The sequence below is a fragment of the Labrus bergylta genome, chromosome 12 (assembly GCF_963930695.1).
Source record: "Labrus bergylta chromosome 12, fLabBer1.1, whole genome shotgun sequence".
Taxonomy (NCBI): domain Eukaryota; kingdom Metazoa; phylum Chordata; class Actinopteri; order Labriformes; family Labridae; genus Labrus; species Labrus bergylta.
Genome location: NC_089206.1, coordinates 9,409,991 through 9,435,535, shown reverse-complemented (window position 1 = coordinate 9,435,535; position 25,545 = coordinate 9,409,991). Strand labels below are relative to the sequence as shown.

Below are 25,545 nucleotides of genomic sequence, written 5' to 3'. Positions count from 1 at the left end.
TTGACATTCTTATTAGATCAATGAAACAGTAGTGTCTGTTTCTAAGAGACTACATCTTTATTTTTGTTTGTTTTATAGCAGACAATGACACAATGTGAGTGTCATCTGTTAAAGTGACCCTTACTCTTACGTTTGACTTTAACTCAGTTTCCAAGGTTACCTCTTGGTAAAAACTTTTTAAAATTTCACAGGGTGTGTTGGCAAGACTTTTTTTTTCTTGGAGGGGTGTAGTGATTTTCCTACAGTTTCCACTGTTTGCCTGCCTGCCTGCCAACTTCAAGGCATTAACTTAACTCCAGGAGGTCACAAAAGTAGTTGTAAACATGACACTAAAAAAAAACATATTTATTTACACCAAAACCACAGAAATGTAACCTAGCAGTTATGGATAATAATGGCAGTGTGAGATCTATTAGATTTCTTTCATCCTGTGGAATATATAACAATTTATTTTTTGTCTTTTTCAATGTCTCAATCCTTGTTTGGTCATTAAATAGTCTGATTAATCTAGAATGCAGCAATGAGACACAACTGCATATTAGTGAATTACACACAGCTGATAACATTGATATTGTCCAATTAAAGTTTGTTCACTAAATTATAATTGTACAGCTCTCTGTTTTAATTAAGCAAAAAAGTCATCTCTAATATAGACAGTATGTATGCATAATGACAAAGCAAATAGATGAAACCTGTCAGCCATAACCAAACTACTTTCAGTGTATTGCTCTGAGTCGCCTATATAGTTGCCTGCAGTAAAAGGAGTCTAATTTAGTTCACACTCACACGCACACACACACGCACACACACGCGCACACACACACGCACACACACACACACACACACACACACACACACACACACACACACACACACAGTATACACACAAAGGGAGCGACAAGAAGAATTGTGTTTACATTTTTTATTACAAGTGTCAACTCCAGATGAGAAAAAGTTGTTAAAGGGGAACAGAACAGCATTTCCATTATGTTTTCATGTGCCCCAGGACAGTGTATTTTTCTGTTAGTGAACATGAACTACTGTCCCCAGTAGACTATCACAAGAGAGGGAAGGTTTCCTGCCACATATCACCTGCAAACTGATACCAAATAAGCTGCCAGGAATGGGTTATTTGTTACTTTGGTTTGAATTACAAGGTTCAGGCCACAAGAGATGTTCACACCTTTTAAAATATCTACAACTTGAGGTTATTCCTGTCTAATGTTGTGTCTGAAATGAAGAATATTGTGAGTTTACGTAATGTTATGTTAATCTGTCTTGACTCGACGTGTAAGATTCAGGATCCTGTAACTCCTACCTTAATTACCTTCATTTGGCTGCTTTCATTTAGAATTTCGGATATGATTTACCTTTTTAAAAGCCATGCATTATGACAGGCACTCCAAGGGCTTCCTCTCAATTTGCACTGAAAAACAGATGAAGCTCTTTTGACTGGCTTTACTGTGATTCCACAGATAAAAAATAATCATGATGCTCTGCGCAGATTTCCCTAAACTTTGGTGAGAACCTGCCAGAGTGAATCACAGAGTTAATCTAAGACACATCCATAAGTCCCCTAATGAATGTCACAGCAGCAGCTCCTTTGAAAATTAATCACAAGAAGTAAGTTGTGAGTGCTGGAGATATTTTTAGGAATACAGGCACAAATCTGAGGTGGCGTGCTGTCATCATTGACACAAACCCCACTGGGATGTAAAAAGATGTTACCTTATTTCACGGTTTTATTCCAAAAAGTAGGTTGTTAGAAATTTAAAAAAATATCACGTGTGTTAATATTTTGCACATAAAGATGCAGCACATCAAGTTGGGGAAAATATACAGCCATGACAGTAAAATATACAGTACACAAATAAAATATATACATCTCAGTATTTTTGTGGCAGAGTTAACACAGGAGAGAGTCTACGGTTGGTTATAATATGGAAGTCACACATCAACTTTTTCAGTTCAATCCCCTGTGGGTTCATCTTCTTTTTTTTCCTGCAGCTTCTGTTGAGTCGTGAGAAAAAGTAGCTCCTCAAGTTCCTGATCTTTCTAAATCTTTCCTGTGCAGGTCTACTCAAACTTCAAGAGCAGCCTGATGATCACGGGATCTTTAATTTCACGACCTTTACGTGTCTGTACAAATAAGAAAGACAAATGTCGGACTTCTGGAGAACACAAACTATCCTCTGCCTCTAAATGACTGCTATAACTTTTTCATTAAAAAAATCCAGTTTGTAAACCTGATTTACATCAAACAAGTTAAAGTAGCATTCTGTGGCTACTTTAACTTATAACACAAGCTTCAAAATAATTTGATGGTACACTATCTCGTTACTGGGCAATTGCCCAACCTTTCATTCCCACTCCAATTGTCGGGGTATTTTTCTTCCTACTATCTTGAATGCATGACCTGCCCTTCTCTGCCTCTGATTGGCTCATCTTGCTACTCTCACCTTAACCCTCAGCAATCTTATTACTGTATTCAAACCTACTAAGCCCAACCCAGAAAAGCCAACGAGTACATCAGAGGCATTATGGGGGGTGGTGTTTAATAGCTTTGCCACAGTAGGAGTCCTATCATTTTCAAAGTGCATATGATCTCGCTATAGGTAGTGTCAGGCAAACTTCTGATGTTACCAGCCTTAGCTATCTATTCTCAGTATGTACATTCAGGCAAAGGCAGAGATAATGAAGAGTGTGTTTCAAAAGAAGGATAAGAGGAGAAAAAGAGGCAGGGACCAAGCCAGAGACAGGGAAAGACCGACATTCATACTTGATTTTAAATCATCAGTGAAAAAGCAGATTGTAGAGAATTGTAGGGGCACAAAGTACCAAAACGACAACCTTTTTTTCATATTTTATGACGTTTCTTTAAATAAGTCTCTTCAACTACATCTCAATTAAATTGCACCGGATTGTTTTTTGCTTTACTCCAAGTAAAATTGTCAAATCATTAAAATTGTATGGCTGTACTGAACAGTTGTACTCATTATGGATGTATCTGGGAGTCTTGATAGTCGTGATGTACAGACACTTTCAGGGAATCATGAAGAATGATACTCTCCTGACGCCCAAGGTGACGTTTCCAAACTGACTGGCACTCGTTAAACGAGATATTGAGATGAAAATTGACAGACGACAGAAAAGCTGAAAATCCTAACTGAAGAAAGACTGAAAGACATTTTAAATACTTATAATAAGTGTTATTTGTTCTCCAATAATACTGAGTAATTGTGTGTTTTTTAAGCTCAGATTGCAATATGAGGTCATTAACAACTCCCTACCTTTTGTGACCATGTCAGATTGTGTTAATAATACTGCTGTCAGCTTGATTAATAACAGTGGCTACAGTTTGATGTAAAGATGTGAAGGAGACGCTGCTGTTTACAAAGACTAACAATAACTTGTGATCAGCATTCAGTGAGTCTACATAAGGAGGTTCTTCATCCTTTTTTTTTTCATAAGAATTATTTTTATATGAATCTTGAAATTACACGATTTGGCCATTTTGACTACATTCACAGCACTGCTAACATTAAAGTATAATACGAACTTGAATGTTTGCAAAGCCATGCATGAACTGCCTTGGACTACACGACAGCTCAGTGAAGAATCTTGTCAGTACAAAAACAGAAAGGAAAAAAAAAAATCAGGATGCATAATTGCATTAAGTCAATGTTGAGTGCACTGCTCAAAATTCAGCTGCTTTCAAGCAGCACAGCATGTGGCGTTCATACAAGTCTGACGGGATGATTCTCAGTCCCTGTATTTGTATTATTTCAAAATGTCTCTTCACCGGGAAGGTAAAATGCAAAAGACTGCGCTCAGGAGATAAAAGAGAGGGACTCAGGAGGGCTCCATGAGAAATATTATTCATATAAAGAGGACAACTGATGAAGTGGTAACGACAGTAAACATTCTGTTCTGTTAGTGGTTACCACTTGCTTCCAGGCAGAGAATTTCCAATGTTTCCCATCATTACAATGAGCGGAGTTCCCTCCACAGGAGCACTCAGTTTAGAGAGACAAACAAAAGCATGATGTAAATACTCTCCACAGTGAAGGAGCGCCTCTTCTCTTCTCTCTCCCCTTTCTCCTCATGATTAGCATTTCAAACAGTCCTTGTTTTGCATCAGAGCTTCATGCTTGTGTGCGTGCCATCGCAACCTTGCAGGTGGTGGCCTGTCCAACCGAAAAAGCAGCCTTTATGTGTCTGTGTGTCTGTGTCTGTTGGCTTGTTTGTTTGAGTGCCTCGTCGTGGTAAGGAGTAGTCCAAAGGGATGTGACCTCTTTACAAAGCTCACAGTGAGTCTAAGGGACAGCATTGTTGACAAATGCTACATAATCATAAATTTCTCAGTATTTGTGCTTTTCTGCTTTGATCGGCACAGAGAGTCACAAGTCACCAACTGGGTTCACATTCTGCCTCCTGAAAACCCACAAAATCTCTTTTTAAGTGTCTGCCAGCAGGCCCATCCAAACTTTGATTGAGTGCATCACAATGTGCCCAGCATATCAAGCACTGCGACAATGATACACACTTTTGCAGGAGCTGCCTGTTTGGACTGGGAGAACAGAGCTGCCTCATTTTATCCTGAGTCAATTGCTAATAGATTGTCCACTCCACGGGATTAACCCCAACAAAATTGTGTTGCAGCCAAATGAAATTAAAATAATGAGTTTCTGCAGTTTCAGGAGATAGCTAATTAAATCTATATTGTTCTTTGCTCTATCAGATGAGGCGTTCGCTGTCCTCAGAGTCCGGTGTTAGTTGAGGTGACTGCTGCAGGCTTTGACAGTCCGGTTCTGATTAGATGGGACTTTCGCATTGTTACCGAGCAACCTTGAAAGAAGAACACATAAATTACAACATTGACCAACTGTAGTTCCATCATTTCCATCTCAGTGTTTTCAATATGTTTGAACCATTGTATTTCTTTTTTTCTACAGTATAGTGTAAATCCAAACCATCAAGAGTTATGTCACAACCATGCATGTATTATTCAGATCTTTATAGCAATATACCCAAAGGTTGGCACCTATTCAGTCCAATAGGAATTTGTTTTCAAGAGATTTTAACAATGACAGAACCTCCATAAATCAAAACTTTGTGAAAGTCACAAGAGTCATAGTTGACCTTGTTTTTCAATTTAAGATGTCAATCAGTTTTACAGTTGTGTGTTTTTTATTTTATATAACTGTGGTCCTAGAAGAAAATGAAGGAGGATTTCTTTACTGCAAAATTCAAAGCAATCCTGAATGGTAAAACTCTATCTAGGTCAAGGTGGTTCCAAGCCTTTTTCCTTAGACATTATACAAATGAATATCAATTTTAATTGATTATAAACTCAAGTGGGGCTGACTGTGACATTTATGAGCAAGCAAACATTTAGTTTTTACAGTTTTATCTACAGACCTTTGACTAAACTTCTATTAACTATCATCGCAATATCATTTTTGGAAAAACAAAAGCCCTGCAGTAGAGCACTATGCTGCACCTGTATTAACATGTTCTACACGCTGATATGTCACATAGTAAACATAGCGTTAGCCTTAGAGTTAGCAATATGTCATGTATTGTTTAGCTAATATGTACACAAAGGACTGTTACAGAGTACCTGTAAAGTTAGCCAGAAACATCATAGTCAGCCAGTGACTGAATTTGAACTGCTACTTGTGCTAGTCTTGCTAGCTAACAGCTGCTAGCCTATGCACTAGTGCATTTTGTAGTTTCAGCAGACAAAATTCACAGCTGTCTAGAAATAAAAGTGCTTTTTAATCACTTTAATCAAATAGCTACTGTCCTAAAATATTAGTCAGATTGTGAATCTAACCTTGTTTTACTGTAAACATATAATAGCAGGTGTACCAGGTGAGAACAGAAAGCTAAACAAGCAAAAGGTAAAGGTTTAACTTTCCTGTGAAAATAACTACAAATTTTTATCAGGAACTGACATTTGTGAAGTAGTTAAACTTTATCAAGCATTAACAGTTTCTATTATAATATTCCTCTACACCACTATAAATACAAATCAATAACATGTATTTGATAGAATAAGTTACTTGCAGATTTTCCTTGACACTGAAGATATAATTAAGAAGTAAAATGTAAAGAATCATTAACTATTAGTTCAATAAGATGACAAGCTATTAGGCAGTATACGCAGTAATTAAAATAAGCTAAGGGATGCGCTTCAATAAATGTAAACCTGTTGGGTCAAACCTTAGTCTGAAGTTGATCATTCAGCAGGATGAGTATTTCCTTTAGGTTTATTTTGATATTCATGCTTTTGTAGTTCTTGTAAAGGAAACATGTTTGAAAGCATGACCTTTGCTTGTAAGAGATTATTTATTCATACTCTGTGGTATTGCTTCTTTTACTTCTGATTAAAAGATCTTTTTACTTCAACAGCTGTTCTCTCCTGTTAATTCTATTGTTTGATAGTACAATCTGATGGACCACATGACTTCTGGGTATCTTTTGATCACTGGCTGCACGCTTCCCCCTGTTTAACTGTTAAATGTTTCCTTTGGGATCCACACAGCAGAACACAGCTCAACAAAACAGCTTCTTATGAGATAGTGCATTTCTTGATGCAGAGGGGTCTCCTTCGGCCGTCAGATTTAATTACATGGGTTTTAGTGTTCAGAATTAGTTTACAGCTTATTTCATGTTTGTCCTCTTGGCCCCATCATTCAACAGCTTATAGAATTAGGTTTTCTGAGCCCACTGTGCCTGGTGGAGAGCAAGAGGGCTGATATGGCCAATGGGAGCAGTGATTATACTTGATTGTGAAATCCTTCAGCATCAAAGGAGGGCTTACTGAAAGAAAGCTTTATGATGAGCATTCACAAGTCTGTCGGCCCCTGTTTGCATAAGAGAAATGCAATAAAAGAGGAGGAGATTTACTGTACGGATGCACATAAGGGTCTATAAATACCATGTCTTGAACTAAATCCATTTAGTGTTATGTCCTTTGTACAGTGCAGGTGCCGCAGTGACTCAGACTAATGGAGGCCCCCCTCCTCACCTTAGTGGTCTTCACTTTGTTCCCAGAGATGCACGACCAGCCGGTGAGGTCAGGGAGAACTCGGCACTCCTCCCCCTCAAGACAAGGCTCCATTTTACACCACCACTTCTGGCGCACAATGGAGGCTGCAGAAAAACACACCACAGCAGAAGGTCACTTTTTAGACGGAAGCACTCAGAAAAAGTACTTGTTTGGGGGGGAAAAAGGCTCCATTCAGATGTCACACTTTCTGGTCCTTGAAAGCCTCAGTATTTGTTGATAGCGGATGCTGGTAAAACTTACTCACTAGACTCTACGTTAATGATTAGTATTCATATCACAGCAGAATATGCCCAGGGTAAGAGAGTTAGAAGAGGGTCCATGTAATTTTACCTTCAACACAAGAGGGCAGAGCCCTTGTTGTCCCCGCCACCTGTCCTGGAAAGCAAGAGCACTTCACTGTTTGAGAGCGTTCTTCAATCTTGTTCCTATTGCAGCAACGATGAGCTGCAACCACTTCACAAGTCCCTGTCCTCTCCTGTGACGACCCTGTGGAAAGAATTTAGGGGGAAAATATTTTCTTTAACTCTATTTTGCACGTAAGAACTGGCAGTTAGAGGTTCTGCAACCTTTACAAAATGCAGCGTTATGATCAAATTGTAATTATTTCTTGGCTTAATTAGATGCTACAATACATTTAGATGACAAAGAAACCAGAGAAATAACCTCAGTCCTGATTTTTGAGGTTTCTGATGCTACAGCACCACCAAGTGGATGTAAAACAGAATGAGCAGAACTATCTGTCCCACATCTGCATCTTGGACATTTCATTTACAGGCCTGTGTATCCCTGGTAAAGGTCCAAGGGGCCTGCATGGCCCCTTGGACCTTTGCCGGACTGGAAGGTAAATTCATAATTTAAGTTTATTTCAGGCTGCCTGCAATTAAAGCAGAGCTCAGAAATGCAAATACTATTTTGGGGTACTTGTGTTTCCATTTATTCAGATTAGGATTTATTGTGGAAATAAAACAACAACAAAAATGATGATATGATAACACCAGTGATTAAAAACATTTTGATGCCATACAGTAAATAAGCAACTGAATTTATGTTTCAATCCTTCCTTAGAGTCACACTGACCTATATCATGCAAACAACTGTTTTAAACTGTCAATAGATATCAAATGTACTTCAAATGCCTCTTATGAACTAGCGTTGGGCAATCAATCGAGTTAGTCTATTTTTGTTTATTTATTAATTGCCATATTGTTTTTTTAAAGATATTTTTTCACTTATTTATTTGATTTTTTCTACTTGTTTTTCAAAGTGTTACTTATGTTGAAATGACAAGGCAATGACAAGTTGATAAATGCTTGTGATCCTGATTTTGCAAAGTCAAAGATTCATCGTGTTTAATAATCGTGATCTCAATATCAATCAAAATAGTCGAGATGAAGATTTTTGCCATAATCGAGCAGCCCTATGATGCACTGATTTATCAGAACTACAATATCTACAAAATAACGAATGAGCGACAGATGGAGAATAATGAGTACAGATGATGAGCTAATTTTTCTCTCTTTTGAAACTTAAAGGCAATTTGGCTGATTTCACTTCTGTGCATCAAGTTAAGCAGGATATTTTAAATCAGTTATTCTATCTTGTGATGAAACGTAGTTTAGCTGTCACTCTTTCTAAGTTAGTTGTCTGAATACTTCTGTGATAAAACATCCTGCCCCCAAACCTTTTATTTGGTCAACTGTAAATGTTTAGTTTGTTTTATACTGCAGCAACAAGCTAGTATAAATAGATTTAGGTGTTTGAGTGGCAACAGTATAAGTACATCACCATTGCCATATTCCTTTCACAGTAGAAATATTGAGATGTACTGTATCTTTAGGATTAATCTGTCTTATTACGAGGGTTTTTAAGAGGATTTAAAGCTTTATCCTCCACATGAATGTCTGTTTTTCTAATGAGAAGCACTGTGAGTTTCGTTCTTCTCTTGTCTTTACATTTCTCTCTACCTGGGGACCATGCTGGTGACCAGGAGCCATAATGAGTCCCTCAGAGGGTTACGACTGGTCTGGTTTGGTCTGACACCTACCTGTCTGTCCTCGGGAGCTTCGGTTGCCAGAGGACACCATCTGGCTGCAGACGCCTGCTACAAATAGAAGCAGAAGGCCCCAGTGTAATGGTTGAGCCAATATGATCAGCTTCATTTTACCTGTTCAAACATAAGAGTTCATGCACTGCATTAGATCGTTTTCATAAGACCATTACATCTATTTGCAGGAGGCACAAAACCTTGTAAATGCACTTTTTTCATCATAAATCACTTCAATTACTCATATGACAAAGATTATCTGAAGTAAATTACCACTCACTATTAATATTTTCACTTACACCTCATGCTGTTGAAATCTATAAAAGTCCTTGTGGAGGTGTGCGTGGACAAATTAAAGCAATTTAACTTAATACATTTTCCTTTCTGTGTTAATCTAAACTTTGTAATCATACTCAACAACCAATCCATCATATGAAATTCCCAGGGCAACACTTGAAAACATCTTTGAATTTACAATCACGTTAAACTATTAAGAAGCAGCAGCATATCTCAGCTTTAAGGAACTACAGAGATGATAAAGACAGAAATGAACAAAACGGGTGATTAATGTGTTATTGAAACGTAGGCAGCACATTCTGTCCAGCAGCCTAAAGCATTTTCAGTCCTACTCTCAAGTGTGATAAATATTTATATTAAGTGATGAATGGATCGTTCACATACACATCATTTTTTTGTTCTCCCATGAAGTTCTTGTTTTTTTTTTATTGTTTCATGAATATTTGGGTTAAACAGTAGGTGTATGCGAGCTGCATTTTATCATTTATATACACACACTAAAACAGAGCTTTATCATCAAAATCACAACATCAACAGAATAAACAGGCACAGAATGCCCTCAACACATTGAAGTTTAGCTTTGAAGCATTTCCACCACTTACCTCTGCTCAGGTTATTGAGTTAGTCTACATCATGAAACCACCGCTGGAGCATCAACCTGCAGTGTTTGGGATAATACTAAGAAAACTACAAAGCCCAACGAAAGTTTCAGCAAAGATGCAAAAGTGTGGAATAGTTAAGATCCAAAAGTTTTCCAGTTTGTTTTTTTTGACTCAATTTGAACGAGGAAAAAACAAAAATTGCGAGACCCCCCCCCCCCCCCCTGCGTGCTGTTTAATAACAAGCCGAGCTGATCGACATGACAGTCAGTTCAAAGACACATCAGCTCCTCTCCCTGGAGCTACTGTTCCTTTCAGAGAGAGATGTGTTGGTCTGTGAACACAGCCGTCGGGAAAATTAAAACTTAATCAAGACAGAAACCATCTGTCTCGAGGACAATATGCGGCCACTTTCATTAGCGCCATAAGAAGCTTAAAGTGAGTATTGACATCCTGTCACATGGAGGATAAAGCGCCTCTGAAGGCCAAGTGCTGTGGTTTGTTCTGTTCTCACGAGATATTTTATTCAAGGAACAACTTGGAAACAGCCTTTTTATTGATGCTGTCACTCTGCCTAACAGCACAGGTGGGCTTCACGTGTTACTTTGCTCCATCATAGGCTTTTTAAAACTTCAATTACTGCTGCTGAATAACGTACTACATACTGGTATCCAATAATTAAACCTATCCAAAAACTCAAGTGTAACAAATCGTGTATAAATATTCAAAAGGCCATAGCATTCACACTTAATAATCTGTGTAAAGATTCAAAATAATTTTCATTCCAGCACTATAACTTACAAGTGGAAATTCATTTTCTTTAATTACTTTTGGGCAGGTAGTCATCAAACTGCAGTTTTTTGTTTTTTTTTACTGAGCAAGCTACCAGTTAACCCTGCTCTAAGTCTTTATGCTAAGCTAGGCTAATTGGCTGTAGACTGACTTGTCTGTTGCTTTATTATTAACAGACTTCTACGTATAATCTAATCAATGATCTTGAAAGTAAGGAGAATATTACAACACATTTCATTTTATTTGCATGACTACATAACAAAATGAAATGTGTCTCCTAACCTAATCTACTTGAAGTTCATGTGGAGCTTTTAGCTGGAGATGGAACATACTGAATTTTATCTTAACTTTAAGTCAAACAAGACCACATGTGAAAACACTTATTTCTGCTTTCAGTTCATTTTAAAGGTCATATATGCAAAAAGAACATAACCATGGTTTACTAACACTTAAAGGCCTGTCTACAAACCCCCCAATTATGAGAAAAGTTCCTCTTCTCTTTATTTTGCTTGCTCAATCGTTCGTGAAATGTGTGCTCAAACATCATGACATCACAAAGGGAGGCAAACCCTCCCCCAGAGGCTGACACTCCCACAGTTAGGTGTTTGTTCTGCTATCTGAGTCCGCCTTCTCACTGTAAACATTAGGACATAGAGAGAAAGCCCTGGTGCTTTTGATGGACTTAACGTTAAACAGTGAAGACGACCCGTTTCTTCTTATTGAATAATTATGACAAACTAATCTGGTGAAAGACGCTTCCTCTACAAACATGATATAGAAACTTTATTAGAGTACAGTGCACGTCATTATTCTCATAACTACAGGATAAACCAACACAGGACAAATACACAAAGAGGTAAACAATGTTACTAATAGAAAAAACTATGTTTTTAAATGAAGCCATATTTATATGACAGCCAATCCTAGCCCGCATGGGAGACCTTACCCATCTTATTTACATTGTCTCATCAAATGTGCTACTGCAGCATCACAGTAACCTTGTGGTGCAAGACCCCGTTTGCTTTCCGATGCAGTCGGTCTGATCAGTGCTGTGTTGTAATGATCGTGATCAGGTGGTGAAATTGAGCTTGAAGAGGACCGTCTGGGGCGTTGTGACATCAGCAACGGCTAGTTCCTGTCCATCTGACAGACCCAGCTCTGCATCAGAGAGGACAAGGTATATCGAGTAGGTTAAGGTGAATGTCAGCAGGTCACCTTGACCGGACACAGAATGATCAGAGTGCCTTTTTCTTCTTACCTTTCAAAGTTTTGCAGAGGTTTGGCCTGGTTCGCTCTTCTATGGATTTCACTGACTGGAATAAAATCGTATCCATAGTTTCATGGTAGTGTACAATGGCAGGGGACCAAACATCATGCCACATTCTTGTAGTTTAAATTCAGTATATTACCTGCAAATACAGTGTCTTATTCTTCCCTTCCAGAGTGGTGGTGATAGCTGGGGATTTCATTTGTCTGAAAATGATTTATAAACACTTTTAACATTATGACCTTGTATTTTTTTTAAAGGAGCATTACTAAAATTAAAAATTCTGAATACTCACAAAGAGGCGTTTTCTGTGAGGTACTCCAATACCTCCTGTAATTTGGCAGAAGGAGAAAACTGGAGATCCTGAGGCACCTGGCTGCAGGCTGAACAGTTTTCCTGCTCAACAAAAAAAGAGAAAGACTTGTTATTCTTGGTCCAGACTAGAAAAATAGTTGTTTACTGGTGACATTAAGCACACACAACAGACCTTTCGTTCAGCTTCAAAAGTGTAGGTGTACAATCCATCCACGTCATTGAACACCAGGTAATTATTTAACGGGATATATGCACTGCAAAAAAAATACATAATGTTAGGTAATGTTTTATTGAGATATAAGATGATAAAATAAGGGATTGGAGATTCCCCCTCCCCCCCTTTGCTTCTCACCTTGTTGCAATTTTAAAAACTTCAGTGGCACAGGCAGCTATGGAGAACAAAGACAAAATTCAGTCTCATGCATGGTGCTGTCATAAAAAAGGAAAAGGCTGGTCTTGATTTGTTTTCTTGTTTGTTCTTTGCCCTCAACACCTGAAAACCCAAAGGCAAGTGATGGATACAATTCTTTAATATTGTTGTGCAGCTGGTTACTGCCGATGTGATTCTCCCGATACGTATTAGCTTCTGATTGTTGTGATTCGCTACGTCATCTGCTGATGAGTATTGTCAAAAGATCAGACATAGAGGAGGGTAAAGAGAAATGGTGGGAGGCAAAGTAAGGAAGGAAGGGAGGGAAAGCTTGGTGTGTGTGAATAATAGAACAACACGGCACTATTAGGCCTAATGAATAAATTAACGTATTATCAATATATAATATAACGTCATATAAATAGGGTGAAGAATGTCAGTGTTTTCAGTAGAGGGATGCTCGTTGCACGTGCTGGATTGACCTTGCTATGACTAGAACATGCTTTCTTGTTGTTAAAATTGCTATTAAACCATAAGATACTTTGACTTGGACGTGTCCTTAAAGGCTCGGGAATTGATCTGGACTTGTGACCAAAAGACTTTTGACTTGACATGGACTTGCAAAAAGTGACTTGTGCCCATCTCTTGCGTGTCACAAACATTAAAATGCTCAGCAAAAAGCAACCTGCCTATCAAGTGGGTAGTCATATTTATAAATTATAGGTTGCACTGAAAAATGTCCTCATAGGCTACTAAGGGCAGGTTAGTCAAACATCTATTTCTATTGATTTTTGGAGAAAATAAAAACACATTCTAAATAGAACTGTTTAAAAACACACTGAGTTTCATACCAGCAATAACAGCATTAGTTGATGCCACAGCGGGGATGATTCTTTTCACAACTCCTTGAGTGAGTCTGTATGTCACTCCTGTTATGTTGAACTCTGCAGCTCTTTCCTGGGCTCTGTCAAACACCCACTGGATGTGCTCGGGACTGTCCCCATCCAGGCTGTTATCTAAATGAGAAAACGACCCTGCTAGTTAGTCTTTGTAGTGATAACATACATACACTGGCAGATGATATACAATTTATGTGATGGCATTTGTTTAAGAACAAATAAACAGAATGTACTTATTTGAGCTTACCTCCAAATGGCTTTTCTTTGGGCCACTGCAAGATTCTGGCATATTCAATGCAATGCTCTGGTAGCCGAGGCATTGACGCAATGGTGCACATGGGGAAATTAATCTGCGGATGGTGAAACGGAAATTTAAGCATACAGTGAACGTATTTGAAGAGCACCACATGCAGAGGTTATTGAAAAATTCAATCTATTCTACTCTAGTAACTACTTTTCTCTACGCTTTGGTGAGACCTTTGGTTCAAATTTGACTGTTGTGCTGGTGTGTGTCTGGTCTGTATTTGTTCTGTTTCTCGCCAATTAATGAGGCTGTTTTTTTAACACTGCCTATATTTCATGAACAATGTATTTTTTTTCCCCAACAGAAACAGCTGTTACAAATGGAAACACAACTTTGTAAAACAGCATCCCTTGTGCATCACAGAATGTTTTTTTAGACGATTAAAGAGAAGATGAAGAACGGATATGACCGATTTACTTCATGTTCAGAGGTTTATTATGTTATCATTATAACACATTATGGGGCGGCAGTAGCTCAGTCTGTAGGGACTTGGGTTGGGAATCGGAGGGTCGCACGGACCAAGTCTGGTGGGAGCTGGAGAGGTGCCAGTCCACTTCCTGAGAAGTGCTGAGGTGCCCTTGAGCAAGGCACCTAACCCCCCCCCACCAGCTCAGGAGCGCCCACTGTGGGCAGCCCCCCCACTCTGAGACCTCTCCATTGGTGCGTGTCCATAGGATCCTGTTTGTGCATGTGCGTGTATTTCGGCCTATGTTTGTGTAGCATGTTAACTAGACAGAGTTTAGTTACAAATTTCCCCTCGCGGGATCAATAAAGTATATATTATTATTATGTAATAATGTGATAATTGTATTGCATCACTCATAACAAATGAGTAAATTGTATCTATAAACTATAAGGTGCATATCTGTAGGTAAGTGACCTGTGGAGGATAGAGCTCCAATGTGCAGTCGATGCATGCAGTCATGCCGGGCAGAATGACACGAGCGTTTCCTTTAAAGCCCTCGGTCCCTCCATCGATGAGGGGGATGATGGAGCTGGGATCCAGGACTCCGTCTTCATAGGTCAGGAGAGATATCTAGAGAAGGAAGGTAGCATAAGTCACAACTCACCACAGAATACACCTGCAGGCCTCTGATATACGTACATGGGCAAATCAGGCCAAGTGAAAAAGAAAAGAAAAGAAAAAAACGTCTTTCCTACCAGCATCCCGTTCATCCAGCGTCTGGCGATGATGGAGTCCAGTCCACAGACGATGATGTGGAACTCTACAGAGACATGGCTGTGTTAAACCTCAACAGAGTCCTGACTTTATACGCTCTGCTACATCTCATCAGAAAAATACTCACGCCTGTAAAACGAGTCATCAAAGTCTTGTATTTTTTTGAAGTGACTGCATGTTATTGATAAGGAATAGAATCATTGTTAGTCTATAGATATATATGATAAACGTCAAGTAATGTCAACTGTTCAAAAAAAAACATTGCTGCAAAGGATACGGAACAACTTTACATCCGGGGATTCGGCTGTTGACAAAGTCGGCGGCTACATCGGCCTTTGGTCGTCCAACATCTTTGGGCCTGAATAGATGTATATGACTTTTAATATGCAACATAGGAGATGTTGTAATCTGATTCACACGCTGGAATTGTAACAATAGCACAGTCACCTGCAGGAAAATATATGCCCCCTTTTTTTTCATAGATGTTATGTCTTATATCAGACGACAACATCAGATGTAGTAAATATGTACACGAGTGTCTCACACCATGCTGGCAAGTAGTTTTAATTACACAGTACTACTAACTAAAACATTACTTTTCAAAATTTTGAGGAGGAGAATGAAGAACATACCTGAAAAGAAACTGTCTGTTGAGGTTGGAGACGTCGATTGTGTCCATGTCAACGACATGAATAAGGCGAAAACCAGACAGGGCCTACACGAGAACAAGAACACTGTAAGAATGCATCCAAAGATGCAACCAGCGAAGACACTGCTCAGCTTACACAAGCACAATTTAATGTAGGCTACATTTTTGCCCTACCAGATCTTTGAGAAGTTCACATCCAAGTCCTCCTGCACCGATGACCAGAATCTTGCATGTCTCCAACAAGAACTGTAGAGACTTGAGATAAAGGAAACCACGTCAATAAAAATGAAAATGTTGAGATGTGACATATGAGCATCAATGAAGAGTGTCAAGCTACATCTTTATCACACAATGATGGTTCATGTGAAAATGTTCCTTTTAGTTTCCATGGAACCGTTTCATATTCACCTCAGTACTTGGCTCAAAGTCAGGATGGGTGAACGGGCCAGGTCTCTCCAAAAACTTCCTTACGTGATTCCAACGGCCATCCCAGTCGCAACCACCGTCCATCTGTCCACCATCTACAGCCATTCTGGACACACAACACACCAAGACAAGACTGAATTTATAAACGGACTTCAATCGGTACATTTCCTCCTTCTTCCAATACATAATAATACAAAGTCTTCTAATGCATGCAGGGGACATTTCCTCAAAAGATGAATGAAAGGGGCAATGAAAGCAATCAGTTTAGATGCTTTCTCTTTTGGCATTAAAGATGAAATGATAATAAATTGTCCTGTATATACAGTACACAGTAGAAATAACTTAAAACTAGCCTTTTTAACTGCAGTCGACCACGACTCTAATATTGATCTCTCTCTGCTTGAGAATGGACCTATGAGGGCCTATTTTTCACTGACTTTTCTGGTATTTTATTCTTGAGTTTTCTCTGGAAACAGAACCCAAAGAATCAGTGAAAAAGGAAAATGTCTTTACTGTGCACTCAGAGGTCGGACAGTAGAAATGATGTTGTAGTGGTCACATGAACTGAGAGCCACTGCACTAAAAGAAGAGACTTATTGATGGTCAGTGCAGCACATGTATCACTTCATAACGAAATAGCTGAAATGTCATGCTTTACAAGAAATGCATTTTACTGTTTTAATGCAACAGGAAAATGTACAACACACGCCCCGTCAGACATCACTGAATTTCATAGAATTTCACTGACAAGTTCATGTTTTTAAGTTCCGTTTTATTAATATTTTGTGTGTTTTTTTTCTGCAGGGATCGTCCTCCATTTTCATTTTGCCAATTACATGTTGTGACACAAGGGTACAAAATACTCTTAAATCTCATCGTTTAAGTGTTAAATACAATGCAGTACTGAAACTACACACACAAAACCATGTAAGGATCAGTATGAAGTGTGGTACAAAAGATGTGTTGTGGTATTCAGAAACGGGTTTATTATCTTGCAAGGAGGAGACAGGATTGGTTTATTGGATGCGTTATGTTTCAACACTGTGAAATGGATACAAGTAAATCAACACAGTTTTCAAATTAATGAGCTGTCAATTGTTGCCCGTCCAAATGTGTAAAAAAAATAACAAAAAAAAACAGAAATGTCGATTTTCACGTCTCCTGGCCCAGCAAGTCGCCGCTAACAGTGCAACGCAAACCTGCTGCCAGTCTGAGACCTTTATTTAGCATTCGTCACTAACTTCTCAGTCAGGTCCTCTATTCGCCTTCTTTTCTTCTCCCTGGAAGAAGAAAATAAAACGGGGCTTAAACATGCCGGGGTAACAACAAAGGCGAGAGTTTAACTACGTTCAAATTATATATTTTCGTCCATTCAGACTTACGGCTCCTCGGCATCCGCCATACTTTCACGGTCCCATGTCCTCGATTGTAACTGATGTGTTTCCGGGTGTCAAAGCTGCGCTCTGCACTCTGCGGCTGCAACGAGCCATGCAGAGAAATCTGCAAAAAAAAAATATCTATGTTCCTCACCAAAACCACCCAGTATGTTGGAACTGTTTGTAGAACAGTGTATGAGTGTATGTTTCCCCATAAAAAAAAAATATATATATATATATATTGCCATGAGATTACATATAGAGATCAAATGTAACTGAATCCCAGCTAAGCATTGTGTGAAAGCAAGTTTTAAAGGTATAAGAAACCACTGTGTGAATCATTTCTACATTTATTGCCCTTTTTTTTTTTCTCACGATAGAAATGTTTTTTTTGTTTTTTTTTACGTTTGTATTGCAACATATTCAAAGTGACTTTAATAAATATGAATTTATTTACACATCGCCATTAAAAGTCAGGGTTCCCATTGCAATGTTTGGATGTTGTGATTTTTTTGTTGTTGTTGCATTCGATTAATATTTTAATTTGCAAATGTGATACTAGCTGAACAGGCAATAAAACACATACTGTATAATGTTTTAAGCAGTTTATTGTCATTAAATACAGTACAATTTGCGCGTTTTTTCTTTTTCTTTTTTTTTAAGACGTCGAATCTTTAAAAAAAATATATATATCCTGGGTGCAACATAATAATAACAATTTTATAAATAAGTAACCCTAGTGTACTGTTTCTTGTTTTTGTGTTCATATTTCTGCGCATTAAGAACGCAAGTCCAACTCCAAACACCATCGAGGATCTTAACTCTCGCGAGATTACAGCGTCTCGTTCGCCCACCCTCCTCCTCCACGAACACAGTCGACGATCAGCTGACCCGTCAAAATATTACGCAGCGCGGCGTGTGGTGCTTTCTGTTTGTGTTTGTGTGTGTGTGTGTTTGTGTGTACACGTTGAAGTCATGGCAGCTAAGATGGAGCTCGCACCCCTCAGACCGTGGGATGATTTCTTCCCCGGGACGGACCGGTTCGCCAAACCTGAGTTCGGAGATTTGACGAAGTGGAACAACAGAGTGATCAGTAATCTTCTGTACTACCAGACGAATTATTTCGCCGTGGTTCTGGTCGTTTTCGTTATTGTAGGGTAAGTCCTGTTAGCATGGTAGGCAGACTGGCCTGCATACCTTCTCTCCACACCCTTCATGACCACACATGCTATTTCTGTGACTTACAGCGTTGTTGTGAAAACCTTTAATTAATTTCTAGCCTTTGGTATTTTCTAGGCCTATAAGCACTTACACATTGTCTTTCATATATATATATATATATGCATCTAAAAAGTAATGTTACTTATAGTGATTAAAGTGTGTTGAGAATCCATGATACAGGATTTTTCTCAGTATCTCATTTTGCCACATATCACTTCAAATAAGTGTCTGTTATTTTAAATATGATAAGGTGGTTTGATAGTTTCCTTGGAATAGAGGATGATGTAGTGGAAATGATGAGGCCTTACTGCAGGCATATGCCCTCAAATGGCTTACACCAGCTGTCCAGGATGTAAGCAATTGTTCCTGTCACCAGCAGGTTGTGCTATTTGTCAATTAAAATGATGATTAAAATGCATTCAATCAGTTGAGGACTCATTATGTTGTGGTTATTATGTTTTTGTTTTTTGTTTTTATACTCAGGTTCCTGAACCCATTTGGCATGTTTCTGGGAGGACTTGTGGTGACGCTGGTCTTCATGGGTTCAGTGTGGGCAGGAGAGAACAAAGCCATGGTCAAGAACTTTAAAAAGAAGAACCCCACTCTGTTTGTCATCGGCGTCATGGCCACAAGTTACTTTCTCCTGTCACTGTGCGGTGGCGTCATGGTCTTCATTTTTGGAATCACCTTCCCTTTGCTGTGTAAGTTTTCAGTGCTTCCCAGACGCTTTTATTTGTACTTTAATAATCAGATATTGTATACTGTTAAAAAAAAACAAATCATTGGATACAGGATGCATTTCAAACGCTGTTGGATGTGTGCTAAGGTTTTTGATGTGCTGCTGTAGCCGTCTTAATGGGAGCATTCCAGTTTGGAATTTCAGATGCAGCTTCGACAAAAGGGTGGAGTTTACGGAGTGAAGATTGAGCTGTCACTCATTATAGTTTCCTTTTGGTTCTTCTAGCTTGTGACACTCCAACTTGACTTTAAAGATCCACATTTATTGAAGCATTTTTTGAGGTTTGACACAAATAGATCCTTTTTTCATTTGAGCATCAAATACATTCCCTCGTAAACAGCAGCTCTCATTTGCATATGTAGTTTAACAACATTTATACTCAACAGAAACTACACTGTAATTAGACTTTGTCTTTTTCTTTAAAGACACTGCCTTCATTCGATGGAATTTAATCATATGTACCCATCAATGTACTGTAAACAAACGCTAAACCATGAAAACTTTTCAAGGGGCTTCTGAGTCACACAGAAATTCATAACTGAGGTTTTTTGTGCGTGTGAACAAGTTTTTCCAAGCAGCGCACTCTCATTGTGACTCACTGTAGGGCTTGGACACGGCATTGACACAGTTATACTGAAATGTATTCAGTCACGGCACAGATTGTGAAATAAAGTCGGTGTTGTATGAAGAGTGATACAGTAGCTAAGAAGTATTGCTTTGGATTTGTTTGAGCTCTCTAAATACTCTCCGAGTCAGACCGTCAGCAGAATGCTTTAGATAATTGATGGGTGGGATCATTAGAACAAATGTTACCGCTCTAACATCACAGCGGATAGATGAGACAGTTTGATGGCTTCCCAGGAGGCTTGCCCACTGCTGCCTGTGTTGACGGGTTGCTATGGTTTGTTGATTGGGAGAGAACCACATTTACTGGCTGATGTCATGCATTCAGTATCTGTCTGACATCAAAATAAAAGACATGTTGATCCCAGTGCCTGCTTAATATCTGAGATGCAGCAGTATCACGTTTTGTTTTCTTATCTTCCGTCATGTATTTATTTATATTCCCCATTGCACACGCATCTAAATAACTGGCTGTTGTATATCCCCTGCAGTAATTCTGATCCATGCTTCGCTGAGACTGCGCAACATGAAGAACAGACTGGAGAACAAGATTGAGGGTGTTGGGCTGAAGAAAACCCCCATGGGCATCATCATGGACCTCCTGGATCAGCAGGAGGAGAGAATGAACAAGATTCAGGATTTTATTGAGAGCAAACTGAAGGAATAAGGATCCAGCCAAAGGTGTGCTAAGGGAAATGTTATAGATTACGGATTTCAGTTTCCACGTCAAATTTGTATCCCAAGTGTCAAATTTGTAAAGGTACTGATGTTAGCATTCCCATATTTTTTTAATCCATTTCGGTTTACCTGATTAGCTTCTACTTTTGTGTTACTTTCCACTGTCTGAAGATGGATAATAACACCATTTCATGTTTTGCACAATCACAGTGTGGATAGGATGTAGAAAGTCAAAGGGCACCCACGTTTACCAAAGGTTTGAGCATTCCTGCGTCAAAAAAAAAAAAAGATCAACAACCATTGATGTACCTAGTCAACAATGCACTTTGATCCACATCTCAGCAGTCTATGTATCTTACCAAATTGAAAGTAGAATGCTTGAACACAATATCAAATGCAGTTATGAGATACCAATAGTATTGTTCTGCTAAAAGTATAAGATCCTTTTAGTTTGCTACCTCAAAACAAGCATGCTTGATTTTGTTTTCCCTGAATAAAACCACATTAACATATCTGACTAACACCCAGTGAACTGCTTATTAAACAGCAATAACTCCCATCGTGTCACTCCAGGAGCTGAAGGAAAACTGATCCGTGGTCAGTGTGTGTGTCTTGCAGAGACGCTGGCTGTTACATGGCCTGACTAATGGCTATGACTATGTTCCTTGTTCTCAAGAGATTTACAACTCCTGACCATAAAGGCTGGCCTGAGTGTATCCCTTCTGATCACAGCTATGCAATATTGAAAAATGAATGGCAAGTGAAGCTTTACTGTTCAAAAGTTGTGTCATGGTATATATATATATATATATATATATATATATATATATATATATATATATATATATATGCTTGTTGTTTTTGACGTGTTTTTTCTTTATAAAAAATATATAGCATGCAGATATGTATAAAACATCTGCACCACACAACGGATGTCATTTTGGCAATGCGACAAAAAATAATAAATTGATTAACTTTAATTTCTCATTGTTAGCTCTTTTTTTTGGTAGAATACCAGGGACGTAGACGTTTCATATCTTCAAGTTCTTTGTTGGTAATTCATTTTTTCTGCCTTTAAACTACTCTTTAATCTACTTATCCCTGCAGTAAAGCGACAGGAAACTGTTGCCTCTCACACAATCAGGAGTGCAGTTTGTGTATGTTACCCTCGCAAATAGCAGTTCAGAGAGATTGTCTCTTATGTGGATGCTACGTGACTTTTGATCTATGTTTTTATGTGACTTTAATTATAAAAAAAAAAGTGATTATTGAACACACATTTTGAAGTAAAATATAGCTCATGTATAAAATAACTGAACTGAAAATGTGTTTTGGAGATAGCAATTCATGTAAATGATCCAACATTTCAATGGAAATTGAAGACAGACTGTTTTGATATTGAACTCTGGTCTTGTGTATGCCTTTATTTTTACACATCATTAATGAGGATCAAAACAAGTGGAAGAACAACCAGCCAATATCTCTAATATGTAATGAAACTAGAGTTCACTCTTATTAGTGTAGTTCATTTGAATAAATGTAGCATGACTAATACCAAATGTGTATAATAAAAACAAACAGTATAGTGAATAAAATGAACAGCTGAAGTTGGCGCCTTACAGGAGACTGGTTTCACTTGATTCCAGGACCTTAGGGAGCGGCACCTGCAGGCAATTTTGCACAATAAAGAACTTTATTTGTCCCCGGGGGGCAATTCAGATGCACACAGAGCAGTAAATTAACACTAACAGGTAGATGAAACCTCTACATAAATATCTGTGATTGACAAGTCACAACAAGGGCGACCTATCAACCAGGATAAAGATAAAGCAATATATATCCCGGTGTCCAAATGTGGTCACTTCTGAGTCCAAATCACAAAGATGATGATAACCAAAATGCTGAACCAGAAGCGTTAAAACTGGATTTTAAAAACAATTTGGTGACTTGTGACTGTGTTAACTTAAATAAATAGATTCACATAAGAAATAAGAACTTTTAACTGTCATCAGCAACCCTTTTTTATAAAGAACAAAATCCTTCTCATCGCACTATTAAAATTTGATTCAATTCCCAGTACAAACCCTTTGATACTCACAGATTTGAGATAGGCCACACTACTCTTCTTGATCTCTGTTAGGAGCTGATCACGAGGTGTGAGGTCGACTTTCGGTGGCAATCGTCTGCGTGGGACAGGCTTCAAAGTCTTAATGACGTCCGACAGGTTTGCTCTTTCATCCGTGACCCCTTCGCTGCCAGTATCTTTCACTTTGGGAGTTTTCCTCAATTGGAAACTTGCCCTCTCTGGTCTCGAGTTATCCCTCGGGTCCAGGTCCAGAAAAGGGTCCCGTTTCTTAGGAGTCCTCTTCAGCTGGACGTCTCTTAACGAGTTTGATGGTTCGACCCTTTGTGGTTCAGGCGTGCTTTTGTGCTTGGGCTCCTTCTGAGACTCTGGCTTATGGGTCTGGTTCTGTGTTTGAGGTACAGCGCTCAGATCTGATGAGGGTGGAATGAACCCATTCTGCTGAAGGAGCTCCAGGGATGGTATGTACCCAAGCATCTCAAGCAAACCAGGCGGCAGGTTTAGACTGTTCTCATACATTTGCATCATCTCCCTCTGCTCCTTCACCTGCTGCTGCCTCTGCTCCTCCTTCCTCCCCTGCCTCTGACGGTCAAGGTTCCTGGTCAAAATGTTGGTCACCACCATCCTGGGCCCTGGCAGCTCAAAGTGGTAGCCCATCTTCAGGAGTGTGTTGTTGGCTTTGAGCAGACGAGAGATCTCCATCTCTGAGTGGTGGCCCAGCATGTGCCTCTGGTTGTGGAATCGCAGCTCCGTCAGAGTCTCGTTGAATTGGAGGCAACGGATGATTGCGACTATTCCCTTTCCAGTGATAAAGTTGGACTCTATATTCAAAGTGGTAATGCTGCGGTTCTCTCGCAACATGTTGGCCAGGTTGAAAGCAATGTTTTCATCAACACCCGTGTTGGCGATACTGAAAGTTTTTACATGCTTGTTCTTCTTCAAGCCATTGACATAGTCCAAGAGCATTTCTTTGGGAATGTTCTCAATGTTGTTGAGGTTTACCTCGGTGACAGAGGGGTTGTTTTTGCGGATTTTGTCAAGTGTAGAGTCCAGGTTTGTCTCATTTCCTGATGGTCTTGAAGTCATTTTTATGTTGTTAAAGGCCAACTTTGGGATGTTTAATTTGTTAATTTTCCTCTCTTCCTTCTGCGGGAGCTTATCAATAGTTTCTTTTATCTCTGGCGGATCTTCAGCCTCATTGGGAGGTAAAGAGACCGGAGTTTTACTTTTCCCTACCTCTTCAACCTGTGGTGTGCTAAGTTCTGGAACCAAGCTCTCAGTCTTCTCCTTTGAGTCCGAGCAAGACTGATAGTCATCTGTTTTGTTTTCTTGTACTTTTTCTGTGTTGCTGACTGGAGGATCGACTTGTTTGTCTGTATTTTCATGTTCATCAGAAGATTTTTCGTCTTTCTCATCTCGCCTTTCCTCCCGTTCATCACTCTCTTCAGCCTCCTCAACCTCTTCAACAATTTCCTCAATGATCTCTTCTATGATCTCCTCTCCATCTGCACCATCTGTGGCTTCTTCCTCAATAACTTCTTCTATCACTTCATATTCCCCATCTTCTGTATTTTGTTCTTTTTCTTTGTTTTCAGCTTCCTCCCTCAAAGTTTTCTGATAAAACAACAAAACATACCACAGTTAGTGTACTAGTCCAGACACAATGTGTTTCATCCTGTCCATACCACTTCACAACTATTTGATTTATAGTTTTGAATGAAATACTTCCTTCCTAAATGGTTTGTTATGATCTTTTGAGAATTCAACTTCTTACCTCACTTGGTAGCAAAGTAGCAGGGACTCTTTCCTCTTCATGCATTCGTTTGGATTCTTTCTCCCAGTAGAGGTAATCAACCAGGGATCTATGGTCAAACGTCCCTGTTGGAGGCTTCTCTGTCTGGTCCTTCTGTCTTTGTCCAACTGGTACTCTCTCATCTGGGGCAATCATAATATCCATCTCACTCTGGAGCTCCTGAAGCTCCTCGGGTGAAAGCATTGCAAGGATTTCATCCTCATCAATTTCCTCCTCATTGAGATCCTCAATGTCTCCGTTGTCTGACATGTTTGCGCTGTGCTATTTTGTGTCTTTCTTCTTCAAAATATTGTTAGGAAGGATAACTTCTGTCCAGTCTGTGACTCAGGACAGAGAAAAGTAGAGAGCCTCTGACTTTGAGCCACAGCTACAAACCTCCTGACTCATGTGGAGTCTAAAATTAAACCTTGTGAACTGTATGGAAGATATTTTAGGGGCTAGCAGGGGGAAAAGACATGCTAGCATTCTTCTCTCAGCCCCTGCTCCCAGCTGGCCCTGCCATCAGGGATCCTTTGGGATGACAGTTGCTTCAGGCAAAGGAACATGTAGGACTGACAGCAGCAGGTGAAACATTTTCACTGTGGGGGGGGGGGGCTAAAAGCTGTACTGCACACTGAGCTCCTCCCAGTCTACCAGAGCTCTTTGGAAGACACAACTCCTTGTGCTACAATAAACAATAAACATGGGATGGAGCCAGAAGAGGTGATATGTCCTTAAGGGAAGGGGTGCCAATGCTCCCTTTTTTCATGGTTTTAATGCTGAGCTAAGCTGACTGGCTGCCAGAGGTTGGA

The 25,545-nt window shown here is 39.2% G+C and overlaps 4 protein-coding genes across 6 annotated transcripts; 1 reads left to right on the top strand and 3 right to left on the bottom strand.

The window, feature by feature from the left end:
• Positions 1–913: 913 nt before the first annotated feature.
• Positions 914–10,359, bottom strand: LOC109999992 (chemokine-like protein TAFA-4). Its single transcript, XM_065961470.1, has 5 exons — positions 10,022–10,359; positions 9,123–9,242; positions 7,409–7,564; positions 7,037–7,161; positions 914–4,848 (listed from the first exon to the last, which is right to left on the bottom strand). The coding sequence occupies exons 2-5, from the start codon at positions 9,235–9,237 to the stop codon at positions 4,837–4,839; spliced, it is 408 nt and encodes a 135-aa protein (XP_065817542.1). The 5' UTR covers positions 9,238–9,242; positions 10,022–10,359; the 3' UTR covers positions 914–4,836.
• Positions 10,360–11,578: 1,219 nt separating this feature from the next.
• On the bottom strand, positions 11,579–17,717 carry LOC109999996 (NEDD8-activating enzyme E1 catalytic subunit). Of its 3 annotated transcripts, none has more exons than XM_065961466.1 (17): positions 17,603–17,717; positions 17,462–17,500; positions 16,203–16,326; positions 15,969–16,049; positions 15,778–15,860; positions 15,423–15,503; positions 15,273–15,316; positions 15,127–15,191; positions 14,846–15,001; positions 13,909–14,011; positions 13,614–13,778; positions 12,745–12,781; positions 12,565–12,646; positions 12,373–12,473; positions 12,220–12,283; positions 12,069–12,123; positions 11,579–11,968 (listed from the first exon to the last, which is right to left on the bottom strand). In XM_065961466.1, the coding sequence occupies exons 1-17, from the start codon at positions 17,620–17,622 to the stop codon at positions 11,880–11,882; spliced, it is 1,389 nt and encodes a 462-aa protein (XP_065817538.1). In that variant the 5' UTR covers positions 17,623–17,717; the 3' UTR covers positions 11,579–11,879. The 3 variants fall into 3 exon arrangements, with proteins under 3 accessions (XP_065817538.1, XP_065817537.1, XP_065817539.1); XM_065961465.1 differs by having other exon boundaries at positions 16,203–16,335; positions 17,603–17,637; XM_065961467.1 differs by lacking the exon at positions 17,462–17,500 and having other exon boundaries at positions 17,603–17,664.
• Positions 17,718–18,470: 753 nt separating this feature from the next.
• On the top strand, positions 18,471–21,838 carry LOC109999990 (PRA1 family protein 3). The gene is made up of 3 exons (XM_020655189.3): positions 18,471–18,753; positions 19,301–19,518; positions 20,672–21,838. The coding sequence occupies exons 1-3, from the start codon at positions 18,572–18,574 to the stop codon at positions 20,845–20,847; spliced, it is 576 nt and encodes a 191-aa protein (XP_020510845.1). The 5' UTR covers positions 18,471–18,571; the 3' UTR covers positions 20,848–21,838.
• Positions 21,839–22,262: 424 nt separating this feature from the next.
• On the bottom strand, positions 22,263–25,226 carry lmod3 (leiomodin 3 (fetal)). Its single transcript, XM_020655188.3, has 3 exons — positions 24,716–25,226; positions 22,957–24,555; positions 22,263–22,522 (listed from the first exon to the last, which is right to left on the bottom strand). The coding sequence occupies exons 1-3, from the start codon at positions 25,001–25,003 to the stop codon at positions 22,475–22,477; spliced, it is 1,935 nt and encodes a 644-aa protein (XP_020510844.2). The 5' UTR covers positions 25,004–25,226; the 3' UTR covers positions 22,263–22,474.
• Between the last annotated feature and the right edge of the window lie 319 nt (positions 25,227–25,545).